At 51.6% G+C, this 24895-nt stretch overlaps 1 protein-coding gene across 1 annotated transcript in view; it reads left to right on the top strand.

Moving 5' to 3' along the window:
• Positions 1-24895, top strand: part of rimbp2 (RIMS binding protein 2) — a 458956-nt gene that overhangs the window by 320936 nt on the left and 113125 nt on the right. Inside the window, exons 7-8 of the mRNA XM_038817813.1 lie at positions 2533-2734; positions 15889-16040. Coding sequence (XP_038673741.1) covers positions 2533-2734; positions 15889-16040 — 354 coding nt within the window. The remainder of the gene's footprint in view (positions 1-2532; positions 2735-15888; positions 16041-24895) is intronic.

Genomic DNA, 24895 nt, shown 5'->3' with positions numbered 1-24895 from the left:
TTCTTTCTTAGTTGGGTCAGCTCCCAGCCACAAGTCCAGAACCTAAACTTACAATTCTCAAACTGAAAAAACATGGAGGGGGTGTGGAGAGACTGCATCACAGTGTTAATGTTCACTTTCTCTAAAGCATTGCTCAGACTGAACAGGCAACTTTATTAGTGTAACATTAACTCCATGCTGCGAAGCAAATAGTTAAAACCAACTTTTAAAATAGTCAAACAGTTTGTACCCTGTCCAACTTACATTTTTTTTACCGAAATGAATTGCACCTCATTTCTAGACGAGGATCTGGCCTCTGGACACAGAGTGATTTTGGACTGTGTGACCACTGACTCACGGTACTTTCCACGTCTCAAAGTCAGATAAAGCTGTCATCTCGTTTGCTCAATCCCAACTCTCTCATACTCCTGTCCTAAGGGAGGACGCAGCTCCAACCAAGAATTTTAACTTCAGCTCTCTCTGACTGGGGCTTGACTCAAATAGGCTCAACATTTATTCCAATAAAAATTTAACAGTTAAGTTTAACCATGACCATTTCAAGGAGTCTAGCCAATTATTTGTATATCATTTAAACCCCCCACCACTGTTGGTTCTCGATTTTTAAAGATGTATGGTCAATCTGGAAATTAGGGTAACTGTACCTTGTGGGGATCGGACACAGGTGGCCGATCTATGCATTGTTCTTGCTTTTCCCAGTAGCATGTTGTGTATTAACCAGCCTGTAGACAGTTGCAGTGTCTCTCGATTCACAAACTTCAATGTATGTCAGCCCGCACTAAAGTGTGACCACATAGCCTAATCTTAGCCAGGAATCTTCCCTAAACTCAAATAACAAGGTCCGATCGCACATTGATTGGGAGGGGGTGCAGTTTGTTAATTTTCTTCCCCATATTAAGTGTAAATATGAATAACTTAACAAAGCAAAAAATACTTTCTATTATATTATAGCTGTTAAACTACAAGTAATTGAGAGAAAAGATGTTTGCAGATTCTATCAAAACCTAAATTATTTCCATTTTGGATTGGATTGGATTGAATCAGAGACATTTTGTTACATCAGATTAATAAAATGTTGATCCGTTTCTATGTGTGTTCCCTTTTTTTAAAATTTAGTGTACCCAATTATTTTTTCCAATTAAGGCGCAATTTAGCGTGGTCAATCCACCTACCCTGCACATCTTTGGGTTGTGGGGGCGAAACCCACGCATACACGGGGAGAATGCGCAAACTCCACACGGACAGTGACCCAGGGCCGGGATTCGAACCCGGGTCCTCAGCGCCGTAGGCAGCAATGCTAATCACTGTGCCACCGTGCTGCCCCTTCTATGTGTGTTCCTATTGATGCTGTAAGAAGCACATGGAAAAATATCCAGATGTATCTGGGAATTGGATTGTGTCCCTCTGGATTGTCAAGTGTGAGAGATTAGCATGGTGGGTGATTGTACGCCCAACATATTGGGTCAGTGTCAGACCCATTGACCTCCAGGGCTCAGCTAGAAGTATTCAGACAGCTCATTCTGATAATGCAGTAAGGGTCCTGTGCTGGATTGAGGACACTTTTGGGGAAGTCGCCCCAGTACCTGGTTCCCTGTGATGAACCCGCTCAGCACGTCACAGTGCTATTGGCAGCAAAGACCCAGCCACAGCACTCTCTAAAGGGCTCGTCCTCTGGAGGTCTCTGATCACATTTGACTCTTCTCACTTTGTGCAGCAAGGTAGCATGGTGGTTAGCATAAATGCTTCACAGCTCCAGGGTCCCAGGTTCGATTCCCGGCTGGGTCACTGTCTGTGCGGAGTCTGCACGTCCTCCCCGTGTGTGCGTGGGTTTCCTCCGGGTGCTCCGGTTTCCTCCCACAGTCCAAAGATGTGCGGGTTAGGTGGATTGGCCATGCTAAATTGCCCGTAGTGTCCTAATGAAAGTAAGGTTAAGGGGGGATGTTGGGTTACGGGTATAGGGTGGATATGTGGGTTTGAGTAGGGTGATCATGGCTCGGCACAACATCGAGGGCCGAAGGGCCTGTTCTGTGCTGTACTGTTCTATGTTCTATGTCTGCCAAAACCTCCACCAGCTCCTCCTCTTGCGATCCATGGTCCTCCCCATCAGCCCAACCCCTACCACCCCTGCCCCTCCCCTCCGTGTCAGTGCCTCCTCAGACATCTCTCCCCTTGTCCCTATACGATACCTCCCATGGTGGGCTCCATATGTCCCCATCATCCCAGCAATGCTGATTTTTGGACAGGATTACATTTCTCGGCCTAGATGTGATGTTGAGGCTGTAAGTGTGTCAGGGGCTCTGATTATAAAACTGTTTGAAAGTCATCATTTGATCATCAACAGTCAACCCGAACTACCAGCTTGAGGGAGAAACGAAACAGTCCATTTACCGCTTTAACTTAAATAAAATGATGTAAAAGGAACGATAGATGCTGAGCTCTGTTCATGTGGCTGGTGGGCAGTCTGCTGTGATCTAGTTGTATGAGGAACACTGAAAGACCTGTGTGTGTGTGTGTGTGTGTGTGTATCCTGTGCAGGCCAAAGTGCGAGAGTTAGAGGAGAAATGTCGAAATCAAGGCGAACAGTTCAATCTCCTCTCCAAGGAGCTGGAGACGTTTCGTCAGACTGCTGGTAAGATTGACCTCCTCGGCTGCCCTGCCTCACTGAGCGAGAGTCCAGACTCACCCAGCAAGTCCCAGTCGCAGCTGATCAACGGACTGGCGTCACCCCTCGCCAAAGGTAGGAAAGGTTAAACTGCCGGTATATTTACAATGCACTGAGATTGATTGTCAATCTCCAATCATTTCGAGCAGCCCTTTGATGATTATTACATCTTCCCGACAGGGGACGGCTGTCGTTGAGGAAACGCCGACACCGCTTGTCAATGGGGCTGGGGTGGGGCTTGAGGCCTTGTGACACTCTCACCCTCTCAGAGTATAATGTGTGAGGGATGGTCAACAGTTAGGCCCGGTTCAACATCTCACCATCCAGGTTAATATTTGACACATTGTCCATCGTGGGGGGGGGGGGGGGGCCTACGCCGGTGCTAATTCCTTCAATCAAGGTCACTGGGAAAGAGCCCAGATTATCTGGTCATTATTATATCACAGTTTGTGGGATTGCGCTGTGCACAAAATGGCTGCTGCATTTCCCACAATACCGCAGCAACCAGTGGGGGCAAAGGACTTTGGGATGTCCCGAGGTTTTCAAAGGTGTTATACCATGTGGCTACAGGATAGCAAAAGGCAAACTGGGTCAGCAACGGCCTTTCTTCATCCACCAATGGGACTGTTGGAATTCACGTTCACAAATGATACTGGAGTTATTGGCCAATCACAGTGATCAATCTCTGTCAACACACCGACGACAGACGCAGACATGTGGAGGGTGGTGGTCCCGTTTACCAGCCCACTACCCAGCTGAAACCCTTCCCGCCGGAGGGATCTTACAATCCCGTTGATGGTGACTCCCCCCCCCGGGGGTGGCGCAGTCTCCGGCCAGCAGAGGGTACCAGGTGTACAAAAGCCCCTAGACATCTGCAGAATCACAATACCCCACCACCGGCCAATGGCGGCCACTGGATAATGTTCCACGGGGAGGCAGGGGGCTCGGGAAGCTCCGCCCTTCAGTTCCAGGAACGAGTCTGTCTCCGCTTTGCAGGGACTGCAGATATTTACAGCCTCTGGGGCACCCCATCACCACCCAAACCCCCCACCCCCACCCCCTCAAGCCCCCCCCCCACATCTGCCTCCGAGAGCAGCTGGTCAAAAGGACAAGGCCCTGGACCTCAGGGTTTCCCCAGAGGCCAGGCTGACAAGCCCAGGCAAAGGAATGGCGGGAGGGTGGGGGGGGGGGGGGGGGGGGGGGGGAACGTCAGGACTGAAGGTGGGCACGGGCAGCGAGGGGAAGGAGAAAAGCTTTTGGGGAGCCTTCATTGGACACAGGGTGTCCAGACAGAGAATAGCCCCCATCCCTCATTGCTACCTCCCCCACCCCTGCCCGCTTGGACATTTGATCCTAGCACCCACCATTACAAGTATAATCCCTCCGGTGGCATGAGGAGGGGTGAGTAATCCGGGTCGCCTGGTACCCTCACTGCAGGTAAAATCCCAGCTGGTGTTGGTAAGAGGCGGGCAGGTATTACCATCCCAGTTGCCGTTAGTAAGAGGCGGGCAGGTATTACCATCCCAGTTGGGGTTAGTAAGAGGTGGGCAGGTATTACCATCCCAGTTGCCGTTAGTAAGAGGCGGGCAGGTATTACCATCCCAGTTGGTGTTAGTAAGAGGTGGGCAGGTATTACCATCCCAGTTGGTTTTAGTAAGAGGTGGGCAGGTATTACCATCCCAGTTGGTGTTAGTAAGAGGCGGGCAGGTATTACCATCCCAGTTGGTGTTAGTAAGAGGTGGGCAGGTATTACCATCCCAGTTGGTGTTAGTAAGAGGCGGGCAGGTATTACCATCCCAGTTGGTGTTAGTAAGAGGTGGGCAGGTATTACCATCCCAGTTGGTGTTAGTAAGAGGTGGGCAGGTATTACCATCCCAGTTGGTGTTAGTAAGAGGCGGGCAGGTATTACCATCCCAGTTGGTGTTAGTAAGAGGTGGGCAGGTATTACCATCCCAGTTGGTGTTAGTAAGAGGTGGGCAGGTATTACTATCCCAGTTGGTGTGGCTACTCTACGGGAAGTTTCCAAACTGGACCCTTGGCTCAAAAGACCGTAAGAGAACATTTGGAGGAACAGGCACAGGATTGCCAATTAGTTTTATCAAAAAGAAAAAATTATTTATTAAACATGACAAGTTTGATGATAATACAATACCTCTTTGATCCTCTTTTTGCTTCACGAACGTGTACAATTTTCAAAGGTAACACCCCACTCTGAAACCAAATGGCTGATGCCACTCAACCAATCTTCTGTAGAATTCTCTCACAATCCCCCCAGATGTTACCAACATCCACTCCCAAAAAATTAGGCTTTAAAATCTTCTTTCAAACAAAATTCCCGCACCACTTTTCACAAGGAATCCACTCCAGGTTCTTCACCTAATCTTTCAGGTTTTCTTCATCGAATCCGTAGAATTCCTACAGTGCAGAATGAGGCCATTTGGCCCATTGAGCTTGCACTGACTCTCTGAAAGAGAACCCGACCTAGGCCCTATCCCTGTCCTTGAACTGCGTTCATCCAAATTCCCCGATCCACACACCGATTTCCACAGTTATTTCAACTCACATTCCACTGGCTGTAATAAAATCCCACAAAGCTGACGATCGGTTCAGATATCTTTCTGGCTTCTCCGCCTTATTCTCAGCTCTGTCTGCCTTTACTAAACAGTTCTCTGTTCGAGTAGCTTTAACCTCTTACATCATGGAAACTTATCTTCATTTCTCCAGTTTCCTTAACTAGCTGCTCATCAGATCTCTGCGCTTGTTTCCTTAACCATTGCTCCATGATATGGCTTTTCTTCTAGCAAAGCTGAGAGATGTGTTCCCTCTCTAGCCTATAACCAACTGATACTAGCCGAGCTGGTGAACCGCCCTTTCTCTCCACTCTCTCTACAGCTTTCTCCAACTGCTATGGATCCAGCAAAAACTAAACTCAAAAATCTTTCCTACCCTAAAGGTGCCCTTTATGCTTAGTGAGCTTGTTTATGTTTTTACGCCGTTACACTCTCTAAGCACAGTATAAGCACTGTTTGAATTGATCAAATCCCCACACATACAAGCACCTTTGTCTCGCATGAATTTAACTAAATTAAACCCACTTCAATCTGTACCTTATTTCTAATATTTAACAATACAAATATAATCACATAAAACTATCTCAGTTTTCCTCACACAGGGCATTGCTGCAAAATGCCCAGTTTTACACCTCCATAGAATCCCTACAGTGCCGAAGGGGTCCATTTCTACACCGACTCTCGAAAAGAGCACCCACTCCCCCCGCCCTTCCTGTAATCCCGCCTAAACTGTACGTCTTTGCTGACGACACGGCCGTAGTGAGTCAGACCTCGAATAACGACGAGTCAGAATACAGGAGGGAGATAGAGAACCTAGTGGAGTGGCGTAACGACAACAATCTCTCCCTCAATGCCAGCAAAACTAAAGAGCTGGTCATCGACTTCAGGAAGCAAAGTACTGTACACACCCCTGTCAGCATCAACGGGGCCGAGGTGGAGATTGTTGACAGCTTCAAATTCCTAGGGGTGCACATCACCAAAAATCTGTCCTGGTCCACCCACGTCAATGCTCCCACCAAGAAAGCACAACAGCACCTATACTTCCTCAGGAAACTAAGAAAATTCGGCATGTCCACGTTAACTCTTACCAACTTTTACAGATGCACCATAGAAAGCATCCTATCTGGCTGCATCACAGCCTGGTATGGCAACTGCTCGGCCCAGGACCACAAGAACCTTCAGAGAGTTGTGAACACCGCCCAGTCCATCACATGAACCTGCCTCCCATCCATTGACTCCATCTACACCTCCCGCTGCCTGGGGAAAGCGGGCAGCATAATCAAAGACCCCTCCCACCCGGCTTACTCACTCTTCCAACTTCTTCCATCGGGCAGGAGATACAGAAGTCTGAGAATACGCACAAACAGACTCAAAAACAGCTTCTTCCCCGCTGTCACCAGACTCCTAAACATCCCTCTTATGGACTGAACTGCGCTCTGCACACATCTTCTCTACTGAGCAGTACTACACTCCGTATGCTTCACCTGTGACTCTGTATTTACATTGTGTATTTTATCGTAGGTCCTATGTTCTTTTCATGTATGGAATGATCTGTCTGGACTGTACGCAGAACAATACTTTTCACTGTACCTCAGTACAAAGAACAAAGAACAATACAGCACAGGAACAGGCCCTTCGGCCCTCCAAGCCTGTACCGGTCATAATACCAGCCTTGGCCAAACCCTCAGCACTTCCTTGTGCCGTATCCCTCTATACCCATCCTATCCATGTGTTTGTCGAGATGCCTTTTGAATGCCGTTAATACATCTGCTTCCACCACCTCCTCCGGCAGCGAGTTCCAGGCACCCGCTTACCTCTGTGTAAAAAACTTGCCTTGTACATCTCCTCTAAACTTTGCCCCACGGACCTTAAACCTGCCCCCTTGTGACTGACCCCCCCACCCTGGGAAAGAGTGACTGCCCATCCACTCTATCCATGCCCCTCATAATCCTGTAGACCTCTATCAGGTTACTCCTCAACCTCCGTCTTTCTATTCAGCCTCTCCTCATAGCTAACACCCTCCATACCAGGCAACATCCAGGTAAACCTCCTCTGCACCCTCTCCAAAGCCTCCACATCCTTCTGGTAGTGTGGCGACCAGAATTGTGCACGATATTCCAAGTGCGGCCTTACCAAGTTTCTATACAACTGCAGCATGATTTGCCAGTTTTTATACTCGATGCCCCGTCCAATGAAGGCAAGCATTCCATCTGCTTTCTTGACAATAAATCAAATCCAAATCCATCCCTGGACACTACGGGCAATTTATCATGGCCAATCCACCGAACCCGCACACCTTTGGACTGTGGGAGGAAACCGGAGCACCCGGAGGAAACCCACGCAGACACGGGGAGAACGTGCAGGCTCCGCACAGACAGTGACCCACGGCCAGAATTGAACCTGGGACCCTGGCGCTGTGAGGCAGCAGTGCTAACCACTGTGCTACCGTGCCTACCTCCTGTCTGCCCGCCTGTTCCGAGGGGCATTGGGGTAAGGAGAGTGGAATGCCAGCCCATAGGCTCAAAGTTACCTGTTTGCCCCAAGCACATGCCACCCGCCACGTGTCAGCACTCAAATTACGCCCGTAATGTAAACGTTCTCGGGATGAAGTGGGTGATATTCTGGAAGGTCTGGGGACATTTCCCAAACAACTGGTGAGCAACCAACCAGTTTGATTTTTTTGGTTGATGACAGAGAGAGGAAACTTGCCCCAAGACCCTGGGAAAATTTGTCAAGCAGTGCGTACGGCTCAGTTTAACATCTCACGATACCTCAGACGGTGAAATGAAATGAAATGAAAATGAAAATGAAAAATGAAAATCGCTTATTGTCACGGGTAGGCTTCAATGAAGTTACTGTGAAAAGCCCCTAGTCGCCACATTCCGGCGCCTGTCCGGGGAGGTTGGTACGGGAATCGAACCGTGCTGCTGGCCTGCTTGGTCTGCTTTAAAAGCCAGCGATTTAGCAGAGTGAGCTAAACCAGCCCCTTCCTCAGCACTGCAGTGGGAGAATCAGCTTGGAATCTGTGCTCCTGTCTCTGGGATGGGACTCGAACCCACAACGTTCCGACTTGGAGGTGGGTGCGTGAATAGTCAGGTCTTGGAGAGGGCGCAGAGCAGATTGATGAAAAGGAGTATTGACAGTCAGAGAGATTGAGGTGTACAGGCCTACAGGTCACTGGGAGAAGGATGTGGAGGCTTTAGAGAGGACGCAGAAGATATTTGGCTGCAGAAGGGGCTGTTTAGCAGCGCCGGCCCTAGGGTTGCTGGCGCCCCGGGCAAGCTGAACTTCGGCGCCCTTCGGGGGGGGGGGGGCCGGGGGAGGCGGGGCCGGGGGGGGGGGGGGGCGGAGTGACCACCGGCGAGCCTGGATCCATCTGCCATGTTTGTGCGGGGCGGCCTGAGGGAGGGCGGCCACCGCGCATGCGCTGGTTGGCACCGGCCCAACTGCGCATGCGCGGGACCCGCACTCCTTGATGGCGCCCCCTAGCACATGGCGCCCCGGGCGACTGCCCGAGTTGCCGGTACCTTGAGCCGGCCCTGCTGTTTAGCACAGGGCTAAATTGCTGGCTTTGAAAGCAGACCAAGTCAGACCAGCAGCACGGTTCAATTCCCGTACCAGTCTCCCCGAACAGGCGCCGGAATGTGGCGACTAGGGGCTTTTCACAGTAACTTCATTGAAGCCTACTCGTGACAATAAGCCATTTTCATTTCATTTCATTTCATTTCATATTTACCAGGATGTTGCCTGGTATGGAGGGCATTAGCTATGAGGAGCGGCTGAATAAACTCGGTTTGTTCTCACTGGAACGACGGAGGTTGAGGGGCGACCTGATAGAGGTCTACAAAATTATAAGTGCATAGACAGAGCGGATAGTCAGAGGCTTTTCCCCAGAGTAGAGGGGTCAATTACTAGGGGGCATAGGTTTAAGGTGCGAGGGGCAAGGTTTAGAGGAGATGTACGAGGCAGGTTTTTTACACAGAGGGTAGTGGGTGCCTGGAACTCGCTGCCGGAGGAGGTGGTGGAAGCAGGGACGATAGTGACATTTAAGGGCATCTTGACAAATACATGAATAGGATGGGAATAGAGGGAAATGGACCCAGGAAGTGTAGAAGGTTTTAGGTTAGACGGGCAGCATGGTCGGCACGGGCTTGGAGGGCCGAAGGGCCTGTTCCTGTGCTGTACTTTTCTTTGTTCTTGAAATGAAATGAAAATCGCTTATTGTCACAAGTAGGCTTCAAATGAAGTTACTGTGAAAAGCCCCTAGTCGCCACATTCCGGCACCTGTTCGGGGAGGCTGGTAGGGGAATCGAACCGTGCTGCTGGCCTGCCTTGGTCTGCTTTCAAAGCCAGCGATTTAGCCCAGTGTGCTAAACCAGCCCCATGGTTCTTTGTTCTTTGAGTACCCGGATGTGAGAGGCTGAAATAGTTGGGATTGTTCTCCTTCGAGCAACAAAGGTTTAGTGGAGATTTAATGAAGGTGTTCCAAATTAGACAGAGTTCTGCTGGATTAAATAATGGAAAAACTTTCCATTGGCAGGAAGGTGAGTAAGCAAAGGAAGGGATGGGAATTATGCAGCCAGCTGTAGCGTTTCCTGGAGGAAGCACATTCAATATTGAAAAAGGAATCGGATAAATGTTTGAGAATAATGAATATGTAGGGTGCTGAGGGAAGAGCAGGGGGAATTAGATTAATTGGTCAGCTCTTACAAAGGAAGGATGGGCCGAATGGTCCCCTTCTGTAATTTTAACAACGACAGTGGAATGTTCTAAAGGACGGGCAGCTACGTTTTTCGGGGCTGGTTTAGCACACTGGGCTAAATCGCTGGCTTTGAATGCAGACCAAGGCAGGCCAGCAGCACGGTTCAATTCCCGTACCAGCCTCCCCGAACAGGCGCCGGAATGTGGCGACTAGGGGCTTTTCACAGTAACTTCATTTGAAGCCGACTTGTGACAATAAGCGATTTTCATTTCATTTCATTTCATTAAAGTGAGATGGAGTTGTCAGCACCCAAAGATTAAACCAGGGCTGGGTGGGCTGGGCCATGGGAAATTATATCTCGAAGCAGCTATAATTTCCCTGGTGCGACTCACAGATCAGATAAGCCATTTCCCAGGTGGGAGAGGGTCTTTATCAGGGATTAGATCACAAAGAGAAATTGGAGAATCGGACTGAAATTCTCAGATTTCCCCATTGATGCAGCTGCAGAAAAACTGCTCAGAGCAACACTCCCCCCCCCCCCCCCCAACCCCCAACATCGGAAAATGGTTCTCCCTCAAACACAGGACCAGATCCCGGAAGGACCAGCTCCCTGGCCGGGAATAATGCTGGGAATCAGCCATCGCCCTTGATCAGAAATCCAGATCCTTGCTGTCTTCAGGAAAAGGGTTCTGTGTCCAAGCCGATCATTGTTGACTGTGTCAGTGTGAACGTTCTTATCGGTTGGATCGTTTTTTGCAGGGAATGTATTTCATTTCCGAAAGGCTTTTCCGAAGCAGACACAGAGCGGAATCTGCTGCTGGAGGAGGATGTCAGTGTTCTGTTCAATGTCAGCGATAGCACGAGAATGAATGTGCCTCTTTGCAGTGCTGAGATTGCTGGAAGCAACCGTCAATATGATCGATCTTATTCATCTTCAAACTTAAAGCTTCTGGGTTGAAGAATTAAACAAGGAGGGTAAATCGAGCCGGCTGGTGGGGTTTGAGACCCTCGCATTATCCCTTCAATTCCTGTATCACTAAAATCCATGACAACTTCAAATTCAGTGCTTCTCTCCTCATGAAAGAGTGCGGATAAGAAACATCCACTGCTTTGTTATTCTTTGAAGAAAGCCGAACAGAAGGTGACAAACTGTGATTCTCTTACTCTGGCCCTTTTGGGGGGGCGTCCCCCTTTTTAATCACTTCACCGCTCGGGGCTGTGCCTCCAGCTGCCTGGACCTCAAGCTCTGAAATTCCTCCCCAAACTCCTCCGTCTTTCACCCTCTCTCACCTCCTTTAAAACCCTCTTTACAACCTGCCACTTTGCCCAAACGTTTGGGGGCCAGTCCCAATATCTCCCCTTGTAGCTCACTGCCATTTCTCTCATGATTCAGTTCCAGCGAAGCTCACCTTCTGATCTTTTGCTGTGTTTTAAGGCGCTATATAAATGCAAGTGGTTGTTGAGGCTAAGTGATTCTAATTGTTTTATTCAGGTCTAGTTTGGCTTCTTTGCACAGTTACTCTGGGAGATTTAGAGGTATCAATGAACTCAGTGATTATCATAGAATTTACAGTGCAGAAGGAGGCCATTCGGCCCATTGAGTCTGCACCGGCTCTTGGAAAGAGCACCCTACCCAAGGTCAACACCTCCACCCTATCCCCATAACCCAGTAACCCCACCCAAGGGCAACTTTAGACACTATGGGCGATTTAGCATGGCCAATCCACCTAACCTGCACATCTTTGGACTGTGGGAGGAAACCGGAGCACCCGGAGGAAACCCACGCACACACGGGGAGAACGTGCAGACTCCGCACAGACAGTGACCCAGCGGGAAATCGAACCTGGGACTCTGGAGCTGTGAAGCAGTTGTGCTATCCACAATGCTACCGTGATGGAGGTTACCTGGCGATGGATCTATCCCAGTCACACTGTGGGGGGGGGGCTGTTGATGGAGGTTACCTGGCGATGGATCTATCCCAGTCACACTGTGGGGGGGCTGTTGATGGAGGTTACCTGGCGATGGATCTATCCCAGTCACACTGTGGGGGGGGCTGTTGATGGAGGTTACCTGGCGATGGATCTATCCCAGTCACACTGTGGGGGAGGGGCTGTTGATGGAGGTTACCTGGCGATGGATCTATCCCAGCCACACTGTGGGGGGGGCTGTTGATGGAGGTTACCTGGCGATGGATCTATCCCAGTCACACTGTGGTGGGGGCTGTTGATGGAGGTTACCTGGCGATGGATCTATCCCAGTCACACTGTGGGAGGGGCTGTTGATGGAGGTTTCCTGGCGATGGATCTATCCCAGTCACACTGTGGTGGGGGCTGTTGATGGAGGTTACCTGGCGATGGATCTATCCCAGTGACACTGTGGGGGGGGGGGCTGTTGATGGAGGTTACCTGGCGATGGATCTATCCTAGTGACACTGTGGGGGGGGCTGTTGGTGGAGGTTACCTGGCGATGGATCTATCCCAGTCACACTGTGGGGGGGCTGTTGGTGGAGGTTACCTGGCGATGGATCTATCCCAGCCACACTGTGGGGGGGGGCTGTTGATGGAGGTTACCTGGCGATGGATCTATCCCAGTCACACTGTGGGGGGGGCTGTTGGTGGAGGTTACCTGGCGATGGATCTATCCCAGTGACACTGTGGGGGGGGCTGTTGATGGAGGTTACCTGGCGATGGATCTATCCCAGTCACACTGTGGGGGGGGCTGTTGATGGAGGTTACCTGGCGATGGATCTATCCCAGTCACACTGTGGGGGGGGCTGTTGATGGAGGTTACCTGGCGATGGATCTATCCCAGTGACACTGTGGGGGGGGCTGTTGATGGAGGTTACCTGGCGATGGATCTATCCCAGTCACACTGTGGGTGGGGCTGTTGATGGAGGTTACCTGGCGATGGATCTATCCCAGTCACACTGTGGAGGGGGGGGGGGCTGTTGAGGGAGGTTACCTGGCGATGGATCTATCCCAGTCACACTGTGGGGGGGCTGTTGATGGAGGTTACCTGGCGATGGATCTATCCCAGTCACACAGTGGGGGGGGGGGGCTGTTGACGGAGGTTACCTGGCGATGGATCTATCCCAGTCACACTGTGGGGGGGCTGTTGATGGAGGTTACCTGGCGATGGATCTATCCCAGTCACACAGTGGGGGGGGCTGTTGGTGGACGTTACCTGGCGATGGATCTATCCCAGTCACACAGTGGGGGGGGGGGGGGGGCTGTTGACGGAGGTTACCTGGCGATGGATCTATCCCAGTCACACTGTGGGGGGGGCTGTTGATGGAGGTTACCTGGCGATGGATCTATCCCAGTCACACAGTGGGGGGGGCTGTTGGTGGAGGTTACCTGGCGATGGATCTATCCCAGTCACACTGTGGGGGGGGCTGTTGATGGAGGTTACCTGGCGATGGATCTATCCCAGTCACACTGTGGGGGGGGGGCTGTTGATGGAGGTTACCTGGCGATGGATCGATCCCAGTGACACTGTGGGGGGGGCTGTTGATGGAGGTTACCTGGCGATGGATCTATCCCAGTCACACTGTGGGGGGGGGCTGTTGGTGGAGGTTACCTGGCGATGGATCTATCCCAGTCACACTGTGAGGGGGGCTGTTGGTGGAGGTTATCTGGCGATGGATCTATCCCAGTCACACTGTGGGAGGGGCTGTTGGTGGAGGTTACCTGGCGATGGATCTATCCCAGTGACACTGTGGGAGGGGCTGTTGATGGAGGTTTCCTGGCGATGGATCTATCCCAGTCACACTGTGGGGGGGGCTGTTGATGGAGGTTACCTGGCGATGGATCTATCCCAGTCACACTGTGGGGGGGGCTGTTGATGGAGGTTACCTGGCGATGGATCTATCCCAGTCACACTGTGGGGGGGGGGGGCTGTTGACGGAGGTTACCTGCCGATGGATCTATCCCAGTCACACTGTGGGGGGGGCTGTTGATGGAGGTTACCTGGCGATGGATCTATCCCAGTCACACTGTGGGGGGGCTGTTGATGGAGGTTACCTGGCGATGGATCTATCCCAGTGACACTGTGGGGGGGGCTGTTGATGGAGGTTACCTGGCGATGGATCTATCCCAGTCACACTGTGGGGGGGGGCTGTTGATGGAGGTTACCTGGCGATGGATCTATCCCAGTCACACTGTGGGGGGGCTGTTGATGGAGGTTACCTGGCGATGGATCTATCCCAGTCACACTGTGGGGGGGGGGCTGTTGATGGAGGTTACCTGGCAATGGATCTATCCCAGTCACACTGTGGGGGGGGGCTGTTGATGGTGGTGAAGATTTGGTAACTCAGGGAGAATGTAAACACCACCATTGAGTATCCTGACTCCACACATTGCAGTTATTGAAAAGATGGGGAAGTAAATAAACAGGATTAACGGAGAGATTGGAAACTGAAGAGAAATTGTCTAAATTGGAGCCTGTTCTCCCTGAAGGTTGAGAGGTGATGTGATTGCTCTTTTCCTGATTCTGAAGGGACTGGTTAATCCCAGCCATGCCCTGCTATTCACCCTGTTCACAAGGTTACCAGCAGAGGGCACCGTCTGCACTCAAAACAAATCTTGGGTAAGGATATCTCCGTGAGCCAATGGTTGCTTTATTGAACAGGCTGTCCACGAAGACAGAGAAAGCGGAGAGTCCTGATTCATTCAAGTATAAATTGGATGGATTTGCTTCAGAAAGAAAGTTGTGGATTGGAACATGAGAGTAATTTGTGGTGAGCGGCCTGGTCCCCAAAGCTGTTCCCCACAGGAGGTCTGTCGCTGTTGTAGACTCATAGATCGAGATAGAATCACTACAGTGCAGGAGGTGACCATTCGGCCCATTGAGTCTGCACCGACCCTCTTAAAGAGCCCCCCACACCCCCACCCTATCCCCATTATCCAGTAACCCCACCTAACCTTTTAGACATAAAGGGACAATTTAGCATGGCCCATCCACCTAACCAGCACTTCTTTGGACTATGGGAGCACCCGGAGGAAACCCACACAGACACGGGGAGGACGTGCAGACTCCGCACAGACAGTGATCCAAGCCGGGAATCGAACCTGGGACCCTTGAGCTGTGAGGCAGCAGTGCTAACCACTGTGCCACCGTGCTGCCCCTGTGATTGGTCAGTAACTCCATTACCATTGTCAGTACCAGGATGATCGAGGGTAATCTCGAAGGATATTGTTTTGTTTTCCCCGCAGCGATTTCTGTGACAACACAACCAAGATTAGAAATTGGCTGCTCAGGGTCATCTTCTGATTCGAATGTACATCCTCATCTCCATAATCAATAACATGATTATTATTCCAACCTAATTGTGAGTTACACTGTTGATGACTGATCGATGCCACCCTGATGGTCAAGGGCAGCAGTTTCATGGGAACACCTCTATTCGCAAGTTCCCCCCCAGCCCAAAGTCATTCACCACCCTGACTTGGAAATATATCGCCGTTCCTTCATTATCACTGGCTCAAAATCCTGCAACTTCCTCCCTAACAGCACTGTGGGTGTACCTACGCCACATGGACTGCAGCGGTTCAAGAAGGCAGCCACCATCTCAAGGACGATTGAGGATGGGCAAGACATGTTGGTCTAGCCAACAACCTCATATAATGAATGAATGAAAAAGTAGCACATGAAAAATAATTGACATATTGTGACCTTGTCTACAGATGGTAAAAGAGCAACAAGGTAAATCGGACAGATTTAATCCTCCTGTCTGCAATAGTCTCGATTTTAATACTGACCTTGCTGAATAAGCTGCTGTAGTTAGTCTAGAACTACATTTGTGTGCGTACATAGAATTATTCAGATGACTGTCGTTAAAAATACAGATACAGATTCAGACCACAATTGATGTGCTGTGTCCTTCAGTAATGGCGGATCAGTGAGATGACAGTTCAGCCACTCAGAGGACCAATCTTTTCTTTTTGTTCTGCTTTCAGGCAATGAAAGTCCTTCTGGGAGCAGATCAGTGATCTCCGAATATATTCGGCCCCTTCATATATCTGGTGGGAAGCCAGAGCTACTTTCTGTCAAACCTACATTCCTGTCCAGGTCCAGAGCCAGCAGCCCAAGGCAGGGCCGGCTCTCTGAGGTCAGTCTTCATCTTTATGCTGCTTGATAGAGTCATTGTCTAAAAGACGAAACAAAGGCCAAACTCTGGATATGATATCAAACCATCCCAAGTGACACTTACAGCCGAATTCTCAGGTTTTATTCATCTAATTTTTAGCATTGAGGTGTCACAGTCAACTCTGGGTCAGGCCTGGCCTCTGGATCAGGCCTGGCCTCTGGGTCAGGCCTGGCCTCTGGGTCAGCCCTGGCCTCTGGGTCAGCCCTGGCCTCTGGATCAGGCCTGGCCTCTGGGTCAGGCCTGGCCTCTGGGTCAGCCCTGGCCTCTGGGTCAGCCCTGGCCTCTGGATCAGGCCTGGCCTCTGGATCAGGCCTGGCCTCCGGATCAGGCCTGGCCTCCGGATCAGGCCTGGCCTCCGGATCAGGCCTGGCCTCTGGATCAGCCCTGGCCTCTGGATCAGGCCTGGCCTCTGGGTCAGGCCTGGCCTCTGGGTCAGCCCTGGCCTCTGGGTCAGCCCTGGCCTCTGGGTCAGCCCTGGCCTCTGGGTCAGCCCTGGCCTCTGGGTCAGCCCTGGCCTCTGGGTCAGCTCTGGCCTCTGGGTCAGCCCTGGCCTCTGGATCAGCCCTGGCCTCTGGATCAGCCCTGGCCTCTGGATCAGCCCTGGCCTCTGGATCAGCCCTGGCCTCTGGATCAGACCTGGCCTCTGGATCAGCCTGGCCTCTGGATCAGGCCTGGCCTCCGGATCAGGCCTGGCCTCCGGATCAGGCCTGGCCTCCGGATCAGGCCTGGCCTCCGGATCAGGCCTGGCCTCCGGATCAGCCCTGGCCTCCGGATCAGACCTGGCCTCCGGATCAGGCCTGGCCTCCGGATCAGGCCTGGCCTCTGGATCAGCCTGGCCTCTGGATCAGACCTGGCCTCTGGAGTATTTGACATAAAATCCCTACATTCAGCCCATCGAGTTTACACCAACCCTCTGAAAGAGCCCCTGAAAGGGCAGCACGGTAGCATGGTGGATAGCGCAATTGCTTCACAGCTCCAGGGTCCCAGGTTCGATTCCGGCTTGGGTCACTGTCTGTGCGGAGTCTGCACATCCTCCCCATGTGTGCGTGGGTTTCCTCCGGGTGCTCCGGTTTCCTCCCACAGTCCAAAGATGTGCCGGTTAGGTGGATTGGCCATGCTAAATTGCCCTTAGTGTCCAAAATTTCCCTTAGTGTTGGGTGGGGTTACTGGGTTTATGGGGATAGGGTGGAGGTGTTGACCTTGGGTAGGGTGCTCTTTCCAAGAGCCGGTGCTGACTCGATGGGCCGAATGGCCTCCTTCTGCACTGTAAATTCTATGTAAAGACACTGGGAGGGATTCTCCGTTGCCCGACGCCAATATCTTAATTGCCGACAGGGCGGGGAATTCCTTCCGATGCCCAAATTGGAGGCAGCGGCGGTTCTCAAGTCTCCGCCCCCTCCAAAATGGCATCATCGCGTCGCACGGCACACGCCGTTGGCGCATCATCGGATGGCCCTGCCCCAATGTTCCACCCCTGATGGACCGAGTTTCGGCCCGTGTGGTTGACGTGTGGTCTGATCTGCCGGGGACGCGCGTGGCGGCTTCGGACTATGTCCAACGCCGCCACACTCGGCTGGGATCTGTGCCACTGGCCAGGGGGGCTTCCGCAAGAGATGTGGGAACTGGTGGGGGGTGGCCGGGGGTGGAGGGTGGCCTGGGGTCGGGGGTGGGGGGTGGCCTGGGGTCGGGGGTGGGGGGTGGCCTGGGGTCGGGGGTGGGGGGTGGCCTGGGGTCGGGGGTGGGGGGTGGCCTGGGGTCGGGGGTGGGGGGTGGCCTGGGGGGCCGTATTTGACAGGTCGGGTCCGCGCACGGACGACGCCATGTTGTGCAGCCCGACCGCTGCAGCTCGTCGCCGTGCGGAATCACGACCAGGGACCCGGCCATTTTCGGTGCAGGAGCTGGGAGTTTGGCACCGATTTTGCCGCTGTAAAATATCCACGAATTCTCCGTTTGAGCCGGCACACAGCCGCTGAAACGGAGAATCCAGCCCCCTATCTAGGCCCACGACCCCCTCCCTATCCCTGTAACCTCATAGCCCCAGACTCCACACCGACTGTGACCCGAGACGGGAATTGAACCCAGGTGACTGCCGCTGTGAGGCAGCAGTGCTAACCACTGTGCACCGTGCCACCTGGGTCCCTGGAGCTGTGAGGCAGCAGTGCTAACCACTGTGACACCGTGCCACCTGGGTCCCTGGAGCCGTGAGGCAGCAGTGCTAACCACTGTGACACCGTGCCACCTGGGTCCCTGAAGCCGTGAGGCAGCAGTGCTAACCACTGTGCACCGTGCCACCTGGGCCCCTGGAGCCGTGAAGCAGCAGTGCTAACCACTGTGACACCGTGCCACCTGGGTCCCTGGAGCCGTGAGGCAGCAGTGCTAACCACTGTGCACCGTGCCACCTGGGTCCCTGGAGCCGTGAGGCAGCAGTGCTAACCACTGTGACACCGTGCCACCACGCCTCCAGTGACGACATTACTCTGCTACCCTTCGCTAATATTCATGAAGCAGTCCACTTGCTGCCATTGAATCAGTTTGCAGCAATGTTTGTGTCTGTCAATAGCTCAAAGTATTGTCCAAGGAACATTCCGGGAACGTTTTGGGTAGTTCGGTACAAGTGACATCAAAGCTATGTGATAGTCACTGATTCTTTTACCAATATTTTCAAAATTAGGTTTTGAAGAGAAACTATTTCGTCCTAAACAACAAATCTGCAACAAATGTTCCCACAGCGTGCATTTAATTTTCCTTACAAACCTGTGACCTCTGCTGTTCCAGCCCCCTGGGCTGGTGAGCGGTCAATTCCAGCCCGACTTGACCCGGAATCCCAACACAATTGAAATCAACACCCCAAGTCTTTGACCTTTAGCTGCCCTTTGGGGGCAGCACGGTAGCATAGTAGTCAGCGTAATTGCTTCACAGCTCCAGGGTCCCAGGTTCGATTCCCGGCTTGGGTCACTGTCTGTGCGGAGACTGCACATCCTCCCCGTGTGTGCGTGAGTTTCCTCCGGATGCTCCGGTTTCCTCCCACAGTCACAAAGATGTGAAGGTTGGGTGGATTGGCCATGTTAAATTGCCCTTAGTGTCCAAAATTGCCCTTAGTGTTGGGTGGGGTTACTGGGTTATGGGGATGGGGTGGAGGTGTTGACCTTGGGTAGGGTGCTCTTTCCAAGAGCCGGTGCAGACTCGATAGGCTGAATGGCCTCCTTCTGCACTGTAAATTCTATGATTCTTTGAACAACGACAATCACCCTGTTTGTACATTTAAACATAATTAAGTTTATCAATGACAGTAACTATAATTAAATATGCAACCAATACAACAGATTTCTAACAGACCCCCCCCCCACTTAATACTCATCCCACCCTCCACACACACACTAGACAAACACAGAGGGCAGAAGAGAGTGTAAAATAATAAGTAAAGTAAGAAGATAGTCTCAGTTTCAGGTGGCTGTTTCTAACACACTGTCCTTCAGTTTAGACTTTCAGTTGGAGATTTCTGTTTCCAGTCTGTAATGGTTTTCACTGTAGATTCATTCAGGTCTCTGCAGTTTCTGAAAAGCAGCTTTCCTGGGGACAACATGAAGGCGAGAGAGATAGCAGATACTTTCCCTCGAGTGTCCACTTCCCCAATTGCCTTTTCCCCTGACTCTCTGAAAATCAGCCCACTCAGGCCAGGCCCAATCCCCGCCTGTCACCGGGCAGAATAACCTCTTTTGAACAATTCATTGGTCACCAGTCAACCAATCGAACCGAGTCCCACCGATCTCCCTGGTGCCGAAATCTCTGGCTTTTAAAGCAGAGCAAGGCAGGCCAGCAGCACGGTTCGATTCCTGTACCAGCCTCCCCGAACAGGCGCCGGAATGTGGCGACTAGGGGCTTTTCACAGTAACTTCATTGAAGCCTACTCGTGACAATAAGCGATTTTCATTTTCATTTCATTCAAGTATATTCAGCGTCCGTGGATCAAAATGATAACAGCAAAAATAAAGAAAGGGGAAAATTGTGAACGAGCCGGAAGGAAAGGGGCAGCAGATATCGGGGAACACCACAACCTGGAGGTCACCACCTCTCTAACCAGGAAATATATTGCCGTTCCTCACTGTTCCTGATCAAAGCTCTGGGATTCCCTCCGGATCAGCACTGTGGATGGACCACATGGATTGCAGCGGTTCCAGTCAGGAATGGCAATAAATGCTGGACCAGCCGGCGACACCCATGTCACAGAGCTGGACTCCCAGAACCGTCTGCCATACCCCCCCAGTGTGTGGGTCAAACGCAGAGAATGATCATTCTAATCTCTTTCCCCCCCAAAACTGGGGCAATAGTAGTTCTGTCAGGGGTGTGGGGGGGGGGGGGGGGGGGGGGGCAGGGTGTGGGGTTGGGGGTGTGGGTGGGGGGATGGGTAGTGGTGGGGGGGCAGGGTGTGGGGTTGGGGGTGTGGGTGGGGGGATGGGTAGCAGGGGGGGGTACATAGATCCCTGAAAGTTGCCACCCAGGTTGATAGGGTTGTGAAGAAGGCCTATGGTGTGTTGGCCTTTATTGGTAGAGGGATTGAGTTCCGGAGCCATGAGGTCATGTTGCACTTGTACAAAACTCTGGTGCGGCCGCATTTGGAGTATTGTGTGCAGTTCTGGTCGCCGCATTATAGGAAGGATGTGGAAGCATTGGAAAGGGTGCAGAGGAGATTTACCAGGATGTTGCCTGGTATGGAGGGAAGATCTTACGAGGAAAGGCTGAAGGACTTGAGGCTGTTTTCGTTAGAGACAAGAAGGTTAAGAGGTGACTTAATTGAGGCATACAAGATGATCAGAGGATTAGATGGATGATAAGGGAATAGTGTAGATGGGCTTTAGAGTGGTTTCACAGGTCAGTGCAACATGGAGGGCCGAAGGGCCTGTACTGCGCTGTAATGTTCTATGTTCTATGATTCTATGTATTGCCCTAAGCATTGCAAACGAGATTGAGATTGCAGCCTCTACAATACACAAGTCAACCTAGTAACCTTCAGATTAGCCCCTCCGCGTTGGTTATGGGTGATATGGTTTTGATGACTCACTCTGGGTGGATTATGGGCGAGATTCTCCGCAAATGCGGAGAATCGTAAAGGCTGCCGTGGGACAGGCCATGACCCACGGCAGCCTTCACGCCCACTTCCGGGGCCGATTCTCCCACCCGGCGTGGGGGGCGGAGAATCACGCCCTATATCTTCAGAAAGTGGCAGTCAAAGGCAAAGCAACACTTGTGCCAGCTAGCAATTTAATACGCTGGCTGTTTGACACTCCAATTTAAATGTGAGAGTTTAGAATCCTCAGGCAGTATAACGAGAGTAACCATTTTGCTAACTTCCCTTCACCTACAAAGACAAATGAAAGTGACGTCGGAAGGAACAATCTCAAAATCGCATGGGTAAAGAAAAGTGCCACAAGCTGATAGTTTGAGGAACGTGACTGATTTAGAACTGGTCATAGCCCAAACCAGGTGGATAACAATTCCGTTATTCTGACTGCCAAGTACAAAGCTTCGCTTCAACCCATCTGACTTCATTTATCTGGTCATTCTAATCACTCAATCATCACTATCACCATCTGCTTCTGGATTTCCATCTAAACCAACATCATTGAAACAGATTTTGTTTCTATTCTTTCACCAGATGTGGGCGCCACTGGCTCGGTCTGAATTTATTGTCCATCCCTAATCACCCTTGGAAAAGTGAGATGTTGCCTTGAATCGCTACTGTAATAATCCACAGGAGGCAGGAGTTCCGTCACCACACCAATATGTATTTACAATAACGATATTACAGGAGCAGCTACAAACAGTGATGCTAGCAGTCCAGTCAACTTAAGACTGGCTCACAAAGCCTACACAGGTGCTTATATGGGCCCCCTCAATGAGCTATCATTGAGGGAGCTCATACTCCAATTGGCCACCCAATAAAGCTAATTGGAGTTCATTACACCCCTCCCCCCACAAGGTCCGAGGAATTCCTGCCAGCTGGCATTCCTCTGAGCTTCTTCCTGCTCCTCATGTCTGGGTCTGTCACCTCTGTGTCGTCCGCCGGGTCGTTCTCCGAAGTGGGGGGGGTGTACCTTATAGGTGCCCGTCTTTTCCTTGACGACCTCCTTGGAAGTTGTTCTTCCTCCTCCTCGGGGAGAGGTGTCGCGGCGGCCTCGTCGACCGTGTCCATCTCCGACTCTGACGACTGGATGACGGGTTCTGGAGAAATTGCTCGGGGCTGGGGTGTGGGTATCCTTTCCATCTGGGCTATCCCAGCCTGAGGCGGTCCTACTTCGCCTGCATCCAGGTGTGGTTCCGCTGCCCTTATTTGGTCTAGGTGTTTCTTCAGTTGGTCCCACGTTGGTCCATTCCCATAATTCTTGACCCAAACCGGTGCCCCCAACTGGAAATGTCTCTGCTGCCGACTATTATCATGCCCCCTGCGTTGGGCCTCCTGTTGTTTCTCCACTTTCCCTGTTAAATTTGGGAAAAGGAGACTCAGCCTCGTTCACAGCCGCCTTCCCATGAAGAGTTCAGCTGGCGGTATGGCCGTTGTGGAATGCGGTGTGGTCCTGTAATCAAACAGCCAGCGGGAGAGCTTTGTGCCCATTGACGCTGCCGGCTGCTTCTTGAGTCCCGCTTTTAGTGTCTGGACCGCTCTCTCTGCCAGGCCGTTGGTCGCTGGATGGTAAGGGGCCGTTTTGATGTGGCGGACTCAGTTTTCCGTCAGGAATTTTCCAAATTCCCCACTTGTGAATGCCGTTCCGTTGTCCGACACCAATACCTCCGGAAGTCCATGTGTTGCAAACGAGGCCCTGAGCTTTTCGATTGTCGATGCTGTGCTTGCCATGTTTACCCGGTGGACGTCCAACCATTTGGAGTGGGCGTCCACTATTACCAAAAACATTGAGCCCATGAAAGGGCCGGCGTGGTCAATATGCAGGCGGGTCCACGGTCTGCCTGGCCATTCCCACGGGTGCAATGGCGCCGCTGGTGGCACTCTTTGCCCCTGTTGGCACTCCTGGCACCGACGTACTAAGGCTGCTATGTCTGTGTCCAAACCTGGCCACCAAACGTAGCTTCGAGCTAGCATCTTCATTTTAGACACCCCTGGGTGTCCGTGATGTAACTCAGTTAAGATTGCCTGACGGCCCTGAGCTGGGACGATTACCCGGGCTCCCCATAATAGGATTCCGTCTTCTACGGTTATTTGGTCCCTTCTGCTCCAGTATGGGTGCATCTGGGGCTCCACTGGTCTTTCCAGTTCCCCTGTTAGCAGTAAATGCTTCACCTTGACTAAAACTGGGTCCTTTTGCGTCCACAACCGAATATGTTGTGCGTCCACTGGTAGGCTGTCCAAAAAAATTAGAGTCATTACTGTCTCCTCTACTTTTGGTATTAGCGGCGGAGTGTCCGGGAGGGGAAGTCTGCTCAAAGCATCTGCATGTGCTACTCGCGTTCCCGGTCTGTGCTCCAGAACGTATCTATATGCCGCCAGTAGCAACGGCCAGCGTTGGATTAAAGCTGATGCGATCGGGGGTATTGACTTGCCTTCTTTTAATAACCCTAATAACGGCTTATGGTCCGTCACGGGTGAATTTCCGCCCGTACAGATACTGGTGAAATTTTTTTACTGCGAATATCACCGCCAGTCCTTCCTTCTCGATTTGGGCGTACTTCCTCTCAGCCATCGCCAAGGTCCTCGAAGCATAGGCTATTGGCCGTTCTTCCCCATTCCTTCCTCTATGGGCTAAGACGGCTCCTACCCCGTAGGGGGATGCATCACAAGTGACCACCAACTCCTTCCTTGGGTCATAATGCTCTAGGACATTTTCAGATGACAGCTGTTCCTTAATGTCCCTAAATGCTCGGTTTTGGCGGGCGGACCATTTCCATTCTTGCCCCATTTTTAGTAGCTGGTGGAGGGGTTCTAGGGTGGACGCCCTATTCTCAATAAATTTTCCATAATAGGTTACCAACCCTAGAAATGATCGTAACTCCTGGACCGTGGTGGGAGCTGGGGATTCTTTTATTGCCCTTACTCTGTCTTCTAATGGGTGTAAGCCTGACTCGTCTACTTTATATCCCAGGTACGTCACTTGTGGGGCCAGAAAAACACATTTTCCCCTTTTTAGCCGTACACCTGCCTTTGCGAAACGCCTGAGCACTTCCGCCAGCCTTCTCAGGCGGGTCAAGAAATTTGTGACTGACACCCTGTCTTCCCGCTTCGCTGTGTAGAACCTGTACCTACGCAAAATGAGGGGTGGTTTTGGGTCGTAGTGCTCTTTCACCAATTCCGTTACTTCTTGGAATGTTTTCGTGTCCGGCGCATCGGGATAAGTCAGACTACGTATAATGGCGAAAGCGGAGGGTCCGCACGTCGACAGCAGGACAAGCCGTCTCCTTTCGTCCGTCAGTATATAATTTGCCCAGAAGAAGTAACACATTCTCTCCACATACTGGGACCAGTCCTCAATAGCCGGGTCGAATGCCTCTAACCTCCCAAAAAACAGCATTTTTAAAATAGCAAGGCTTACCCTCCGAGTGCGGCAGCTGGTCTCCACAAAATTCGTAGTTTACCTCATCGCCACTGTAGTAATCCACGGGAGGCAGGAGTTCCGTCACCACACCAATATTTATTTACAATAACAATATTACAGGAGCAGCTACAAACAGGGCTGCTAGCAGTCCAGTCAACTTAAGACTGGCTCTCAAAGCCTACACAGGTGATTATATGGGCCCCTCAATGAGCTATCATTGAGGGAGCTCATACTCCAATTGGCCAACCAACTGGAGGTCATTACAGCTACAATCCA

Source organism: Scyliorhinus canicula, chromosome 1 (assembly GCF_902713615.1).
Source record: "Scyliorhinus canicula chromosome 1, sScyCan1.1, whole genome shotgun sequence".
Lineage (NCBI taxonomy): Eukaryota > Metazoa > Chordata > Chondrichthyes > Carcharhiniformes > Scyliorhinidae > Scyliorhinus > Scyliorhinus canicula.
This window is presented reverse-complemented; position numbering and strand designations above follow the sequence as displayed.